The sequence below is a fragment of the Sebastes fasciatus genome, chromosome 7 (assembly GCF_043250625.1).
Source record: "Sebastes fasciatus isolate fSebFas1 chromosome 7, fSebFas1.pri, whole genome shotgun sequence".
Lineage (NCBI taxonomy): Eukaryota > Metazoa > Chordata > Actinopteri > Perciformes > Sebastidae > Sebastes > Sebastes fasciatus.
In genome coordinates, this window is record NC_133801.1 from 17,537,865 (window position 1) to 17,551,831 (window position 13,967).

Below are 13,967 nucleotides of genomic sequence, written 5' to 3' on the forward strand. Positions count from 1 at the left end.
AGAGAGTTAATGTTTCACTAGATACTCTGAAACTCCACAGTTAAAGTCTTGTCGACATGGAGGAGCTGGACACCGCAGCGATTCTTCCCGCTGATGTCCTCAACGACGACCACAAAGAGGAGGAGGATGAACCGACCACCGGCTCCGGTCGACCACCGTTCAGCTGCTCGCTGCTGCCGGTCACCGTGGAGCCGGTGTTGTTCCTCTCCATGTTCTCTCTGGCCCTGCAGGCTCCTCTCTCCACCCAGTACCTGTGGGACCGGATCAGCGAGGACCTCGGCTACAACGGGTCCAAGAGGGCGGGCTGCAGCAACAGCTCCGCGGCTCCAGACCCTCTTCAGACGGTGAACTCATTATTCACTACACAGTCTGTTAGTTAGTTAGACGCATGGCTCATGGAGCTGATGCCTTGCTCAACGGCACCTCCATAGTAGTAGCTGTCAGCAGCTCTTCTGATCAACCACAGCTGGTGTCAGGTACACTAATTAGATACAGGTACAGGTACACTAATTAGATACAGGTACAGGTACACTAATTAGATACAGGTACAGGTACACTAATTAGATACAGGTACAGGTATACTAATTAGATACAGGTACAGGTACACTGATTAGATACAGGTACAGGTATACTAATTAGATACAGGTACAGGTACACTAATTAGATACAGGTACAGGTATACTAATTAGATACAGGTACAGGTATACTAATTAGATACAGGTACAGGTATACTAATTAGATACAGGTACAGGTACACTGATTAGATACAGGTACAGGTATACTAATTAGATACAGGTACAGGTATACTAATTAGATACAGGTACAGGTACACTGATTAGATACAGGTACAGGTATACTAATTAGATACAGGTACAGGTATACTAATTAGATACAGGTACAGGTATACTAATTAGATACAGGTACAGGTACACTGATTAGATACAGGTACAGGTATACTAATTAGATACAGGTACAGGTATACTAATTAGATACAGGTACAGGTACACTGATTAGATACAGGTACAGGTATACTAATTAGATACAGGTACAGGTACACTGATTAGATACAGGTACAGGTACACTAATTAGATACAGACAGGTACAGGTGTGGTTCATTAAAGGTCCCATATTGTAAAAGAAGTGACATTTTCATGACTTGTATATTATAAAAGCAGGTTTTTAAGTGCTATATCGTCCTGGGTACCGAGTTAAAAAAAAGAAGTGTCTTCCAATTACTTTTTTTGTTATTTCCTTCCTATTTAGGGTTAAAAGAAAATCTTAACAGTTTAGGCTTGTTAAATTTTATTTTTGTGGACTACAGGACTATTTCAGTGTGAAAAGACAAAAACAAATGAACAGATTATGGCTGTGGAGTGATATTAAACCAAGAATACATTCAAAGTGATTAAAAAAAAAAACACATGCCATATCACTGTTAAGCCTAGGATGTCCTCCTTACAATACACCAGGAGTTGATAGAGTAGGTCAAAAGAGTAAGAGGATATGCATGTGGACTAAAATGTCCACTACAGAGTACACATGTCAATGGGCTGGGTCTTAGGAGGATATAAATACTGTGAAAGTATCAAAACGCTTAATCCACAGAGAAATACACACACAGCCCGTAATCAGAAGCTTTTGAAACAAGCCGTCAGGATTTCTGTCCATTTGTGATGTCATAAATCTACAATATTTTCGCTCATTTCACAGTTTTAAAGGGACTGTTTGTAAGAATCAGAAATGCTTGTTAACAGCGACACCTGTGGCCGTTAAGTCAACAACTTTGACAGCCCTGATAAAAACATAAATCGCTCTGGCACAATAAAAGTAAGGTCACATTGAAAGATGTGAATGCAGGTACATTTAGAAGCAGTTCTTCGGAGCAAAATGTGACGAAAGAGGCAGAATCATCTGTGTGCCTAATATGCAGGACAAGTGCATAGATTAAAATAAAGAACTGCAAAAGAGGAACAGCAGTCACAAGTTGACACTAAGCTACAGGGAAATGATGAACATGCTTTATAAATGAGAAGCAGTAGTAGTAGATCAGCAGTTTTCATTCCTGTTCACCAGAGCCTTGACGATTTGTTACACACATCTAGATAAGGACAACATTACACCCAGGATGCAAGGTAAATGTGATTAACGGTAGGATAGGAGACCAAGCAGAAACAACTTGAGTCTCTTAAACTCCTGTTTGCTGATAAATGTGGTTGACTTGTTGCTTGTTTTTGTGCAGGAGGTGGAAACCCTGACAGCCCACTGGAACCTGTACATCAGTCTTGGCGCCTTCTCTGTAGGCCTGTTGGTGGTTCCTCTCCTGGGCTCATGGAGTGACCTCGCAGGTCGCAGACGAGTCCTTATCCTCCCCAACCTGGGCCTCGCTGTCCAAGCAGTGGTTTACCTAGTGGTGATGTACCTGAAGCTGCCTGTGGTCTACTTTCTAGTGGGCAGGCTGATCAGTGGCCTTTCAGGGGATTTCAACGCCATCCTGGCAGGCTGCTTTGCATATGTGGCTGATACCAGCGACAGAAGGTCCCGCACCATCAGGGTGGCGGTCTTGGAGGCTTGTCTGGGCCTGTCGGGGATGCTAGCGAGCATCATCGGAGGGCAGTGGCGGCGGGCACAAGGGTAAGAAATGTGTACCAGTGCACTTTGCTCAAAATCTTTGCCATCTGAATTAGTAATAATGACCATTACGTCTTTAATCTTTATATTTAGGTACATCAACCCATTCTGGCTGGTCGTGGCCACTAACTTGGCGTCGGCTCTGTACGTTTACCTGTTTGTCCGTGAGTCTGTCGTGCCAGACCCAAGTGCCAAGCTCTTCACGTCTCGCCACTATAAAGCCGTCTGGCACCTCTTCTCAACAGGAGGCAGCACCAACGAGGCGGGGGGAAGATATCACAGATGCAAGCTGTGGCTTTACACGCTGTGTTTCTTCCTGGTGGTGGGCGTACACTCCGGCAGCAGGGAGTTGTATGTGCTGTATGAGCTGAGTTCGCCGCTGTGCTGGGGGCCGGCCCTCATCGGCTACGGATCAGCAGCTTACCACCTGGCCTACCTGAGCAGTCTGCTGGGGCTGAAGCTCATGCAGTGCTGCATGGAGGACTCCTGGGTGGCTATCGTGGGTCTGACCTCCAATATCATCGGGCTGGTGGTCTTCTCTATAGCTGACACCACCCAGCTCATGTTCACAGGTGGGAGAATCTGGAGTTAGTTAGTGACATCCAGGTGTTTTCTAAACAATGAGACAGATGTGTTTTCTTTTATTTGGGTGGTTAAAACTACGGTTTTCTGTCTAAAAGGTTTTCTATTCATGACTTATGACTGAATGAGAACATACATGAATGCAGAAACATCATTTAAAACATTAACAATGGTCCCTATATGTGTTAATGTGGTGTCACTGTGTTTCACAACGTGCAGTGTAACTCTTTAGCTGATGTGTTGATTCGTCTGTCACCAGGTTATGGTCTGAGTTTCCTCTTCATGGCTGTGACACCTGTCATCAGGTCAAAGCTGTCCAAGTTGGTGGGCCCATCAGAACAAGGTCAGTCGCTGAACATGTACAAAGTACTCCTCGTGTTTTAAACAGATTGTTTTCAACATGGCAAACTGCAATGATTTCAACATGTGAGGAAATGAGAGCTAGCTCAGTGTGTCAGCTGTGTGGTCAGTGAATTTAGATCAGTTTAATTTGAAGCACACGAGCGGTGATGAAGGCCAACTGTTGCGTCGCCTCACGTTGCCTTTGTTTTGGCAGACAAGTTGCATTTGAACACATTGCAAAGACTACAGCCGACAGCCAGTTAGCACGGACGTTCTGCGCCTGCGTGAGTGGAAATAACTCTCCATGCCAGCAGGTTGTGGTAGTCTGTATTCCTCATTCAAAAAGGGAAACCGGAAGATCGAAGACGACTGATATAATACAAGCCGTTGTTATGATACGTACATGAAACAAAGCGACCATTTTCACACCGCTCTCACTCACCACTTAGCTTCATTCCAGACAGCCATGCTGTTGTGAAAATATCTGTGGATTGGAATAATCAGATGAGATGAAGATGAAAAATGAGAAGAGCTTTCTGTGTTTTTCCTCTTGACTTTACTCGTTGGCTCGCTTTCCTCACTTCCGTTTCTCTTCTTGTGCACTGATTCGTTTAAGCTGAACAGCCAGTCAGAGTGATTTGCCGAATTGGCCGAAAAACCTCAGACACGGGCAGACTTGAACCGACTAGGCCGACAGATGCTCACCGATGGCCCCAAACTGTCCGACATCCAACCGTCGGCTTGGTGTGTCAGGGCCTGTCCCTTCTGGTTGCAAAATACCAAGATGGCAATGGCCAAAATGCCAAACTCGAGGCTTCAAAACAGCAGTCCACAAACCAATGGGTGACGTCACGGTGACCACGTCCACTTCTTATATACAGTCTATGGTTTGTACTTTCTCCCAGGTGCCCTGTTTGCCTCTGTTGCCTGTGTGGAGAGCTTGTGTTATCTGGTTGGCAGTGGCGTCTTCAACTCCGTGTACCCGGCCACGCTGTACTTCATGAAGGGCTTCTCCTTCCTTCTTGCTGCCATCATCCTCCTCATCCCCGCTGGAATAATTGGGTGAGTGTTGCTCTTGCCTCATTGGCCTAATTGAATTTAGTGAATTGTAGTCACAAAAATTTTCAGCACATTACAAAAAATGATTTTGTGTTTGTCTTTCTAGGACTCTGCAATGTTTAGACCAGAGGAGAGACCACAGAGACTCCACATCGTGCTGACCTGAAGAGAGTTAAAAGTTCATCCTGGTGTCAGTCTATGAGGTGACCAGCGCAGAGACATCCATCATGTCCATCTGTGGTGCTGGGAGAGACTTTTGATTTTAATACAGTGATGGAGCAGCTGACTGTTGTTATGGGATTATTCCTAGTCACACCAAAGTGATGAAGATCAGAGGATAAAGACTCAACCTCCTGACGTACATGACAATAAAAACCTCATCTGTTTTAATAATTACATATTGGAGATTGGGGCTTTATCAAATCTTTGCTTCCCCTAAATACTAAACAGTCTCATGATGTTTCATCATGGGACATTCTTAGAATATTGGAAAGAACAAGGTTTGAGAGATGATTTCATTTTGTGATTTGATGCCAAAGAATGTGCCTTACGTTTCCATTTTGAATGTATTAATTCAATAGCTCTAATGGCACACTACAGGTTCAGCTGCTAACCATAAGAGGAAACTCTTCAGTTGTTCTAAAACAAATCGTGCAATATAATGTGTTCACAGAGGGTTAAAAAGGGAAGTAACAGATATAATGTAGTTTTGATTTGAGAAATGTTGATCTACAAATATTCACAAAAGTGATTTTTCTACTTTAGAGTATTTTTACATCTGGTATCGCTACTTTGAGTAACAGATCTGAGTACTTCTTCCACTACACTCTGTTCGCAGGGCTATCCTAATAGATTATCAGATAGATTATCTGTGCAAAAACATGTCTAATCCCAACTATCAGTGATCCACAGCAGACAGAGTGAAACTGTAGCAGCAGCCAGGAGATAATGAGTTGACTCTCCTCCCTCCCTTCGTAGTCTAAACTCCCTGAAGATCCCCCCTCCCCACCACCACAAACAACACTGGATAGTCCCAGAGCAGAGTGCAGAGCCCCACCACCAACATGAACACAGGGGTCAGGTCCTAGATGCACAGTGAGGGGAACAAGAGCTGCCAAATCAGCTTTAAAACGCACAAAGGGAAGTTTAGAGGTTAAATGAAGCAGCTACTGTGAATTGATCAGCATGAAGATTACTTTCTCAAAGCCATTCTTCAGACATATTATTGTGTGATGAAAAACTGCTTATTCTTTGTGCAATATGTATCTGCAATAATTGTATTTATTGAAATAGAACTGGATCATTTTGGATAGTTTGTGATAAAGATGAAGGTTAAATTTGTTTCTGTTTACACACATCACACGTGATAAAGTGAAGTTCAAATAAAGTTTGTTAAATGTTTTACAACTGTTATGTTTCAAATAAAGGGACCAAATTATGTTTGTTTGACACTGATAACATTAAAAACTCATGATGATAAAAAATAAATCCTGGGGTTGAAATTATTTGAAAAAAAGTTAATGTCAATTACACATTTAATAAAAATGCCATGAGGAGGACATTAGAGGCAAACAATATTAAGGCAAAATCAGATAACAGAACAGCAGTTTCATTCAGGTTATATTAATATAATTTTACAGAACAATATGTGAACAACACATCTTGATGACTGCTTTGGTTAATTTGCATCACATATTTATTATTATTAATATTTTCTTAATTTACACAGGTGTAGATCTGCCCCATTGTCTTATATATTTCACAAGCCTCAGTGTATCTTGTATATTGCTGGATTTCTTTCTGTTTTTACTTTACTCCTCAACAAGGATGAAATATGAAAAGCAAAGAAGACAAATAATTACTTATCAGGCTTAACATTGTGGTGAATAAAACCTCAAGTCAGCAGTATTAAATGATAGTTTAATGTATTACACTATGTTGTAACGGCAGTCTACAAGACACTCTTTAACACAGATGGAGTCATTTTCAAGGAGTCAACGATGCATTTTTTTCATACTGGAAGTTCATCATATACGTCAATTCATAGTTAATTATACAGAAGGAAGGAAACGTTTAATACTACATGGGTATTTGTTGTTGCCTGTACACTCCTTAAGTCTGTATTTGGTTAAATTAGGGGTGCAGTTATACAGCATGTAGCTCGTTTATTTCTGTACAATATTTCATGCCTCCAGCTTAGATTATGTCCACCGTAGATGCTCTCATCATTAACAATTCAATGCATCTTTTCTATCACAACCCAAACATAAAAACACATATGTCGGTAAAATTAACTGCTTTGGTTCTATGAATGTACAGTATACGGTTTAAGATGAACTTTTGTGATTAGTGGATGCTTCATAAATTGTTATTGATGACTTTGCTGAGGTGCCAATGACGGCTGATCTATCACAGTTTTTTTCCTGAGAGACAGAAGGCGTATATACTGTACCTGATTACACATACGTATACAGCAGTATGAGGGTACTATCGTTAAAGGCTTACAGTTTATTATATACAATCTTTACGTTTTGCAATATATTAGATCTATTTAAATTTGGTCTTTGTGTGAGCATGTAAGCCAAACATAATTAAATTCACATGCATTTGCACAGAGCAGGGAAAGCTGCCGGCCTGTTCACCGTAGGCCATGTGGAATTTGGCATCATTTAAAGTTATTATAGCTGAGATCAAACTGTTTTATATCAGTTTTATTTCTTTTTCTGCTCTTTGGAGGCGTTTGGGCCGTCCATTTGGTCTTCGTGCCCTTTCAGGAAGCGTAGGATCTTCTCGATGGACGCCTCCTGATATTCATGGGACCATCTGTGCCAAGAAAAAGGCAACAGGCATTTGATGACGTGCATTATAAGGGCTGTCCTCAACCAAAGAAATTCTTAGTCAACTAACACTCAATGCCGATTAGTTGATTAAATCAAAAGATCTGTGAAACTGTGTTTCTTCACAAAGAATCACACAAAAGCACCACTTTCAATCTTGTGTTTACCAGAGATATGCACATAAGTTTTTTGGAAATAGATTATTCAGCATGAAAAAAAGCATAAAAACGACTCATTGACTGAAGAAATCTTAATAGACCAAGAACAAAACATCCAATTAGTCAACTAATCGACTAAGATCTGCTAAACACAAGTCGCAAACGATAAAAAGTTAACCGTTGTATTCATAAATCATTCATTAAAGAAATAAAAGAGGCTTTAAAAGATGAATAATGTTGGCATGAAACTGTGTAATTATCACACAACCACAAATGAAACTAAATAAGCTGTTAAACTTGTTGATTAATTATAGTTTACTGTACGTACACCACACAGCCATGTGGTGAGTGAAAGTGTGCTGTCCCAATTACACAGATATGCTAACCAATAACACCAGTTGAGTTTTTAGAGTATACAGTTACTCACTTGATGCCGTTGAAGTTGAGAATCGCTCTCATGTCCTCCGGCAGAGACATGGGATCGGGCCACACAAAGTTATCTGTGACAGGAACTATGTTCTTCTTCCCAGCCATGGCTGTTACTATCTCCTGCAAGATTAATGAGGATTCCTTTGAGTCTATGAAATATTAAAATGTCCAGACATGTAAAAGCACAGACAGACGTAAAACATCCTCGTACCTCTTGTTTTAGCTACAATATGTATGGGACATGCAATTTCAACTGAAAGCTCAGACAGGGAATATGAATGAGACTAATACGATTCCACAAGCAGCTGTTGTATCAATATTAGGGCTGTGTATTTGCAAGAGTCTGGCGATACGATACATATCATGATACAGGGTTTATTATTCAATATATTCCGATATATTGCAATTTTTTTTTCTAATTTTAGGAAAACTGTCCTTGCATAAAGTACACCCCACCATATGCATAAAATCTGAGTAAGAAAACTACTTTTTTAATGCAATCAGAACAGTGGAATCTGCATTTGCATTTATCACAGTCCCTGTAACATCATAGCACTACTTTGAGAGGGCACATACACTGAGAGGACGCATCTTTTTGCAAATTAAATAACGTATTGACTGAGTTAATCTTTGCATGAAAACTAGTGTTTTTGAGAATCGATCATATCGCGATATTCATATTTTTTATATTTTTTTTACACCCCTAATCAATATAAATGAAGAATATTTTGATAAGGGCTTAAGGTGCAGTGGAGTGAACGTTTTAAGCGAAAATTAGATATAATGTGACCTAACATTTCAACACGCAGAGAATGGAAAACTTCTGACCTTATGCACCCAGTCCTTCATGTCAGTGTCACCCATGCACTTGTCGAGCGCGTTTGCGGACAGGACCAGGATGAAGTTACGCGCCCGCTCTACGCTCTGGATCAGTTTGTCTTGGAATTTACCGGCCTCTAGTTTCTCCACATCTATGAAGACGCTGTATCCTCGAACCTGCAGGTGCACCTTCAGGAGACTTGCGACAGGGAAGGAAATGAGAAAGATGTAGTTTTAGTACACGTCTTCTGTCCTTGCCCTAATTTAACCCATTTCATCTTTCTGATATTTTTCCACTTATCGTGTTTCAGTTCTGACCTGGCCAGCTGGGAGCCGGTGGTCCGACGATAGCTGATGAACACGTCGGGCCCTGCAGGCTGGGCGTCTGTGTGACACGGCTTTAAGGGCCTGCGGTTAGCAAAGAGTATCTTGGCTCTGTGGACTCCGTTGTGTATGTGGCAGTCCTGCTGGAGCTGCAGGTCGGTCAGGCTCTGGACGTTTTGGCGATCCACTCCTGACTGGACAAGGCCATAGGTGTACTGACGGAAACGAGGGTCCACCTCGACCAACCAGTCAGTCATGTTGTTTGGGTCACATGTGGAGTAGTTGGCGTAAGTCTTCAACACACGCAAGTCTCTCAGAAACCTGCAGAACAAAGGCGTTTATTAGATTGGTGTTAACGTTGCTCCGGTGTTGAAAGGTTTGTACCACTTGCCTCTTGCGAGTGAGGCCTGCAGTCATGCCCAGATCAGCGCTCAGTTCCTGTTCTGTGATGTTCAGCAGGAGGTCTCCATCCACCTGGAGCTCCTATACAGCAAGATAGTTAGAAATGTCAAACATATTGTATAATAGCTGGATCTTTACGCATGAATTTATCTCTTTGTTCACTAATAAAACTGTTAAACATACCTGGAATCTGTCACAATAGGCACTAAAGCCAACCTGCTGCAGCCAGGTCTGCACTTCACAGGTTTTCCAGTTGGGCACACATGAGAGGATGCGTTTCGGCACTTCCTCCCCCATCATTCTCAGTGCCCGCTTGGCGAGAGAACAGGCTGTGCCGTTACTGGAGTACATGACAATTCTTTTGAGGCTCTGCACCGCTCCGATCTCTTGAAATATCTTGAAAGGAGCACAAATTAAAACAGTCACAACAAAGCTACCAGACAGTATTACCTTTGAGCTATAAGGAAAGTGGATAGTGATTGTACCTTAGTGTTGCGCTGACGAGACTTGATGCTGGCCTCAACGCAAAGGTAAAAGGCTGCAATGCACTTTCCCTCCACTCTCGTGCCATCCAGTAGTGGCAACATATGCTGCAGATCAGCTGCCGTCTTACCCTGCATGCAGTCTGCACTGTCCAACAAACTGCGGGCAAAGTCGTCTGGATCCAAAGATGCGATGAATGGCTCCACCAGCTCCAAGGTCCCAGACTTCACCACCTCTTTCTCGATCTCTTTGTTTGCAGCCAACACAGCCACAGCCAGGCATGCGTGGAATCGAATGAGTTCGTCCTCTTTGGAAAAAGCCAGCGGGAAAAGCCACTCGGCCGCCTGTTTCTCGATCATCCATCGCTGGCAGCAGTGGCCTCCGTACATGGCACAGTTTGCCAATGCCACAGCACAGTGGCGCAGCACGGTGGGATCTGTCCCTCGGCACCAGAAGAGGAGGGTGTCCAGGGCGCCGTTGGAGATGAGGTGGACGGACGTCTCCTCGGTGTGTTTGAACATGTGCTCCAGGATCCCCGAGACGCTGCGAGCCAGCTGTGCATCTTCCTGATGTCGAGTCAGGTTGAGGACGACCCCCAGACCCATACGTGCTACATAATCTCTGTCAACAGAAGTTTGTAAATATGATGATAAAACTTGACTCATGAAATCAGACAGCTAGACTGACTGCAATACTAAAGTGATCCTGAACAAATGAGGCACAAACAGGTGTGTTTGGTAACACCAAAGTTGTCAATCAACTATTGGCCGAAACGATAAAACAATTAATGAGTTAGTTGATCAACAGAATGGACAATTGATTAATCTTTAAGTCAGTAAGTGTTGGCGAGGGAAAAACTGGCATCCCTCGACCTCTGACCTCAAGATATGTAATGCCAATATGTAATGCCGATATGTAAAGATTTGATAATCACATGCAGTTTGAGGCAAAAACATGCAGTTCTTTGAAATGCAGGACAAATTTGGGACAATAAGGGGGTTCTGAGCAGTTTCAGAACAGAAGTGATCGCCATCCAATCACCGAAAAATGCAATTCTTGCAGAAATCTTTAAACTTCAAAAAGTTTTTTTAAACCAAATCACAACGTGGCTATTTCTATGGTGTTCCTCAAGGTCTTGGTGTCTTAATCTGGTATTTTGGAGGGATTATTGATCATTTTTATCAATTCTTGAGTGGTAACATTTTTTTTTTAATTTAGCACCAAATCTCTGTAACAAATGGTATCAACCCTAAAAATTGCTGCAACAACTTATGAGACATAATAGAGCATGGGGATGGCCATCATATACTTTTATCATCATGTTCTAAACCCTTAAACACTTTATGTTCATTCATTCAATCATTCATGTTTATTTATGACTATAACAACAACTTGTCTCACGGTCCTAAGCTGCATCTCAAATTAATCTTCAGGTTCCCAGCTTTCACGTGATGTACACCACTTCTATGTTGTGATGGAATTTTCTATTAATTCCTCTCTCCTTGGTAGGGTCAGAGTGTCTCTCAGAGTGTCCCTCTGTTGATTTTATTGGGTTGTAGTCCTGTCTAGGGGAGCCACTGTTATCTGTACAGCTGTGTCTGTAGAAGGGACCATAGAGCCAGTCGCTGGGGCAACCAGGGTCAGAGATGCCAGAAGAACCGAGTAAGTCAAAACATGATGAGGGTAAAACACTGAGCAGCAGGGAGGAAGGGCAGAGTTGTGAGGCCTTCACACAGAGAGCACCTCAATGGTGGAGACCTGACAATTGCTCCTTGATCAAGCTTCAATAAACCTTCTGTGTAAGACATCAACAGCTCCGGGGCCTCTTCCTTCCTATTGAGTTAACTTGTTTATCAGAAATTCCACCACATATATGACTTCTACTTGACCTGCTATCTCCCCTTAAAACAAAAACCTGTACCCCTGTTTCAGAGGGTTAAGGCCTCAAAACCTACTTGAGAATAATAAACTCACAATCTCAACTGAAACTGATCATCAATCTTCAAAAAGGTAACTTAGGTTTATTGCAGAGCTGCTTTATTAGAAGTATCATAAGTGTTCACGTTATTTTGTCCACCCCCTGCATACACACACACACACACACACACACACACACATACACAGTAAGTTAGCCATACCTGTTCTCTGAGATGAGTATCTGCTCCAGCAGTTTTGCAGACTCATAGGTGATCTCTACAGCAGGTGTCTGCTGCAGCTGCAGCAGCAGCTCCAGGCCTCCATCCAGCCGGATCCTGTTGCAGATCTCCTCGGCCACCTGACGGCCTACAGCCGGCAGCACCCAGGCCTCCTCCACCAGCTGGAAGAGCTCCGCGATGGCCCGGCGGGTCTCATCCGAGTCACCGGTCTCCGTGGAGGACTTCAGCCTCCGGATGGCGGTGCGCAGAAGCGGCAGAGAGGTGTCCAGCACCGCCCGGACGTCTGCATGGACGCCCGGAGAGACTGCTTTAGGGTCGGAGCTGCTGGGGGTGGATCCGCTCCTGCCTCTCTGCAGCCGGCTCACATACTCCGGTACCGTGAGTCTCTCTGAACTGAACATGATGGAGATGGAGAGATATCGGTAGAGCCTCCACAGGAAGAGCGTCAGAGACAAGAGCATCTACAGTGATGCTGTGTTTGTTTGTTTACAGAGGCCTCCTCTTCCTCTTCGTCTTCTTCTTCAAGCAAGGCCTCAGTTATAAATCATAGGTGTAAATCAAAAAGTGACAGCTTTCATCAATATGCATCTCCTCTCTCTATCTCTCTCTCTGTGTGTGTCATCCCTGGTAGTATAAGCACATAAACGCTGATAAGCAGGAACACAGTGTGTCTGCGGATTAACAGCTGCAGCTTTGTCTCTTTTATCCCACAGATGACTTCATGCATTCACACACACAATCTGTCTGCACGAGCGTCTTTAAAGAAAGAGGCAAAATCTCAGCACACATGTAGGAAACTCAAACTGAAAAGAGCAGAGAGCAAATTATTTACCGGAGAGAAGAAAACAGACTATTGTTGTTGTCTGTGTTTTTTAGAGACAAAGAAGGTGTTTTTCCCTCATACAGTATTTTCATCTGACTCACTGTAAAGCAGCTGGTCTCAGTGCAGAAATACTAAATATTGATCTCCAACAGCATCCCACCCTCCTCGACCTATCGCATCCTTTTGGTCAGCATCCGCAGCAGGTTCTCTGTATCTTCAGGGGTCTGCACCGCCCACCGGCTCCGGATGCAGCTGGTGATGAACAGGAAGAGAAGCACCCTCCTCCTCCTCAGTCCCCTGCATCACCATCATGGCTCAGAGGTGTCTGTAAACACTGCATGCCCTCTGCTGGAGGAAGAGGATAAAAACATCTGAGCCACACCAATGTTTCTTCAAATATGCTGTAAACAATTCCTGTGAAGACTGTTAGCCTATATAATGATTTTATTGAGGGGTAAGTGAATAAATGTCATTAGGAGGTCACAAGAAACACATTTTTCTGTTGGCTCAGTTTAATACATTTATAAGAATATCAAGAAACAATACGCTCATAAGATACAGATGCAGTATTGTAGTACCCCAAATAAAATTTTAAAAATATGATTCGTCTGCATCAAGACATCTATGCAAATGTTACTGTTATATTTTGTTCATGTGAAATGTAAAAGATCCTATTTATTGGTGTAAAAGGGGAAATAGAAGGCATTGTGAAAATTTCAGTGGATCCAGAATCATTCATATTTTAGTAGGGCTGTTAATCGATTAAAATATTTAATCACGATTAATTGCATGATTGTCCATAGTTAATCGTGATTAATCTCACATTTTTTTATCTGTTCAAAATGTACCTTAAAGGGAGATTTGTCAAGTATTAAATACTCTTATCAACATGGGAGTGGGCAAATATGTTGATTTGTGCAAATGT

At 42.6% G+C, this 13,967-nt stretch overlaps 2 protein-coding genes and 1 long non-coding RNA gene across 5 annotated transcripts; 2 read left to right on the top strand and 1 right to left on the bottom strand.

Annotated features, from left to right (window-relative positions):
- The first annotated feature begins 56 nt into the window (after positions 1–56).
- slc46a1 (solute carrier family 46 member 1) lies at positions 57–6,099 on the top strand. Of its 3 annotated transcripts, none has more exons than XM_074641933.1 (8): positions 57–344; positions 2,240–2,631; positions 2,722–3,200; positions 3,470–3,553; positions 4,458–4,614; positions 4,718–4,805; positions 4,933–5,942; positions 5,989–6,099. In XM_074641933.1, exons 1-6 carry the CDS (start codon positions 57–59, stop codon positions 4,770–4,772), a joined length of 1,455 nt encoding a protein of 484 aa, XP_074498034.1. In that variant the 3' UTR covers positions 4,773–4,805; positions 4,933–5,942; positions 5,989–6,099. The 3 variants fall into 3 exon arrangements, with proteins under 3 accessions (XP_074498034.1, XP_074498033.1, XP_074498035.1); XM_074641932.1 differs by having other exon boundaries at positions 4,718–4,799; XM_074641934.1 differs by lacking the exons at positions 4,718–4,805; positions 4,933–5,942; positions 5,989–6,099 and having other exon boundaries at positions 4,458–4,618.
- LOC141771544 (uncharacterized) lies at positions 351–1,352 on the top strand. The gene is made up of 2 exons (XR_012594726.1): positions 351–476; positions 1,077–1,352. It is a non-coding gene; the product is annotated as an uncharacterized LOC141771544 (long non-coding RNA).
- Positions 6,100–6,412: 313 nt separating the features above from the next.
- On the bottom strand, positions 6,413–13,292 carry sarm1 (sterile alpha and TIR motif containing 1). The gene is made up of 8 exons (XM_074641913.1): positions 12,202–13,292; positions 10,066–10,684; positions 9,764–9,976; positions 9,570–9,661; positions 9,173–9,499; positions 8,864–9,053; positions 8,034–8,155; positions 6,413–7,434 (listed from the first exon to the last, which is right to left on the bottom strand). The coding sequence occupies exons 1-8, from the start codon at positions 12,678–12,680 to the stop codon at positions 7,323–7,325; spliced, it is 2,154 nt and encodes a 717-aa protein (XP_074498014.1). The 5' UTR covers positions 12,681–13,292; the 3' UTR covers positions 6,413–7,322.
- Positions 13,293–13,967: the final 675 nt, after the last annotated feature.

Excerpts from the sequence above, each read along its gene's own strand:
- slc46a1 (XM_074641933.1), top strand. The coding sequence starts at position 57 with ATGGAGGAGCTGGACACCGCAGCGATTCTTCCCGCTGATGTCCTCAAC. Across the intron at positions 3,201-3,469 it reads CACCCAGCTCATGTTCACAG|GTTATGGTCTGAGTTTCCTC; the intron begins GTGGGAGAATCT and ends GTCTGTCACCAG. Across the intron at positions 4,615-4,717 it reads ATCCCCGCTGGAATAATTGG|GACTCTGCAATGTTTAGACC; the intron begins GTGAGTGTTGCT and ends TTGTCTTTCTAG.
- sarm1 (XM_074641913.1), bottom strand. The coding sequence starts at position 12,680 with ATGCTCTTGTCTCTGACGCTCTTCCTGTGGAGGCTCTACCGATATCTC. Across the intron at positions 9,977-10,065 it reads CTCGTCAGCGCAACACTAAG|ATATTTCAAGAGATCGGAGC; the intron begins GTACAATCACTA and ends GCTCCTTTCAAG. Across the intron at positions 9,500-9,569 it reads GCAGGCCTCACTCGCAAGAG|GTTTCTGAGAGACTTGCGTG; the intron begins GCAAGTGGTACA and ends TTTGTTCTGCAG.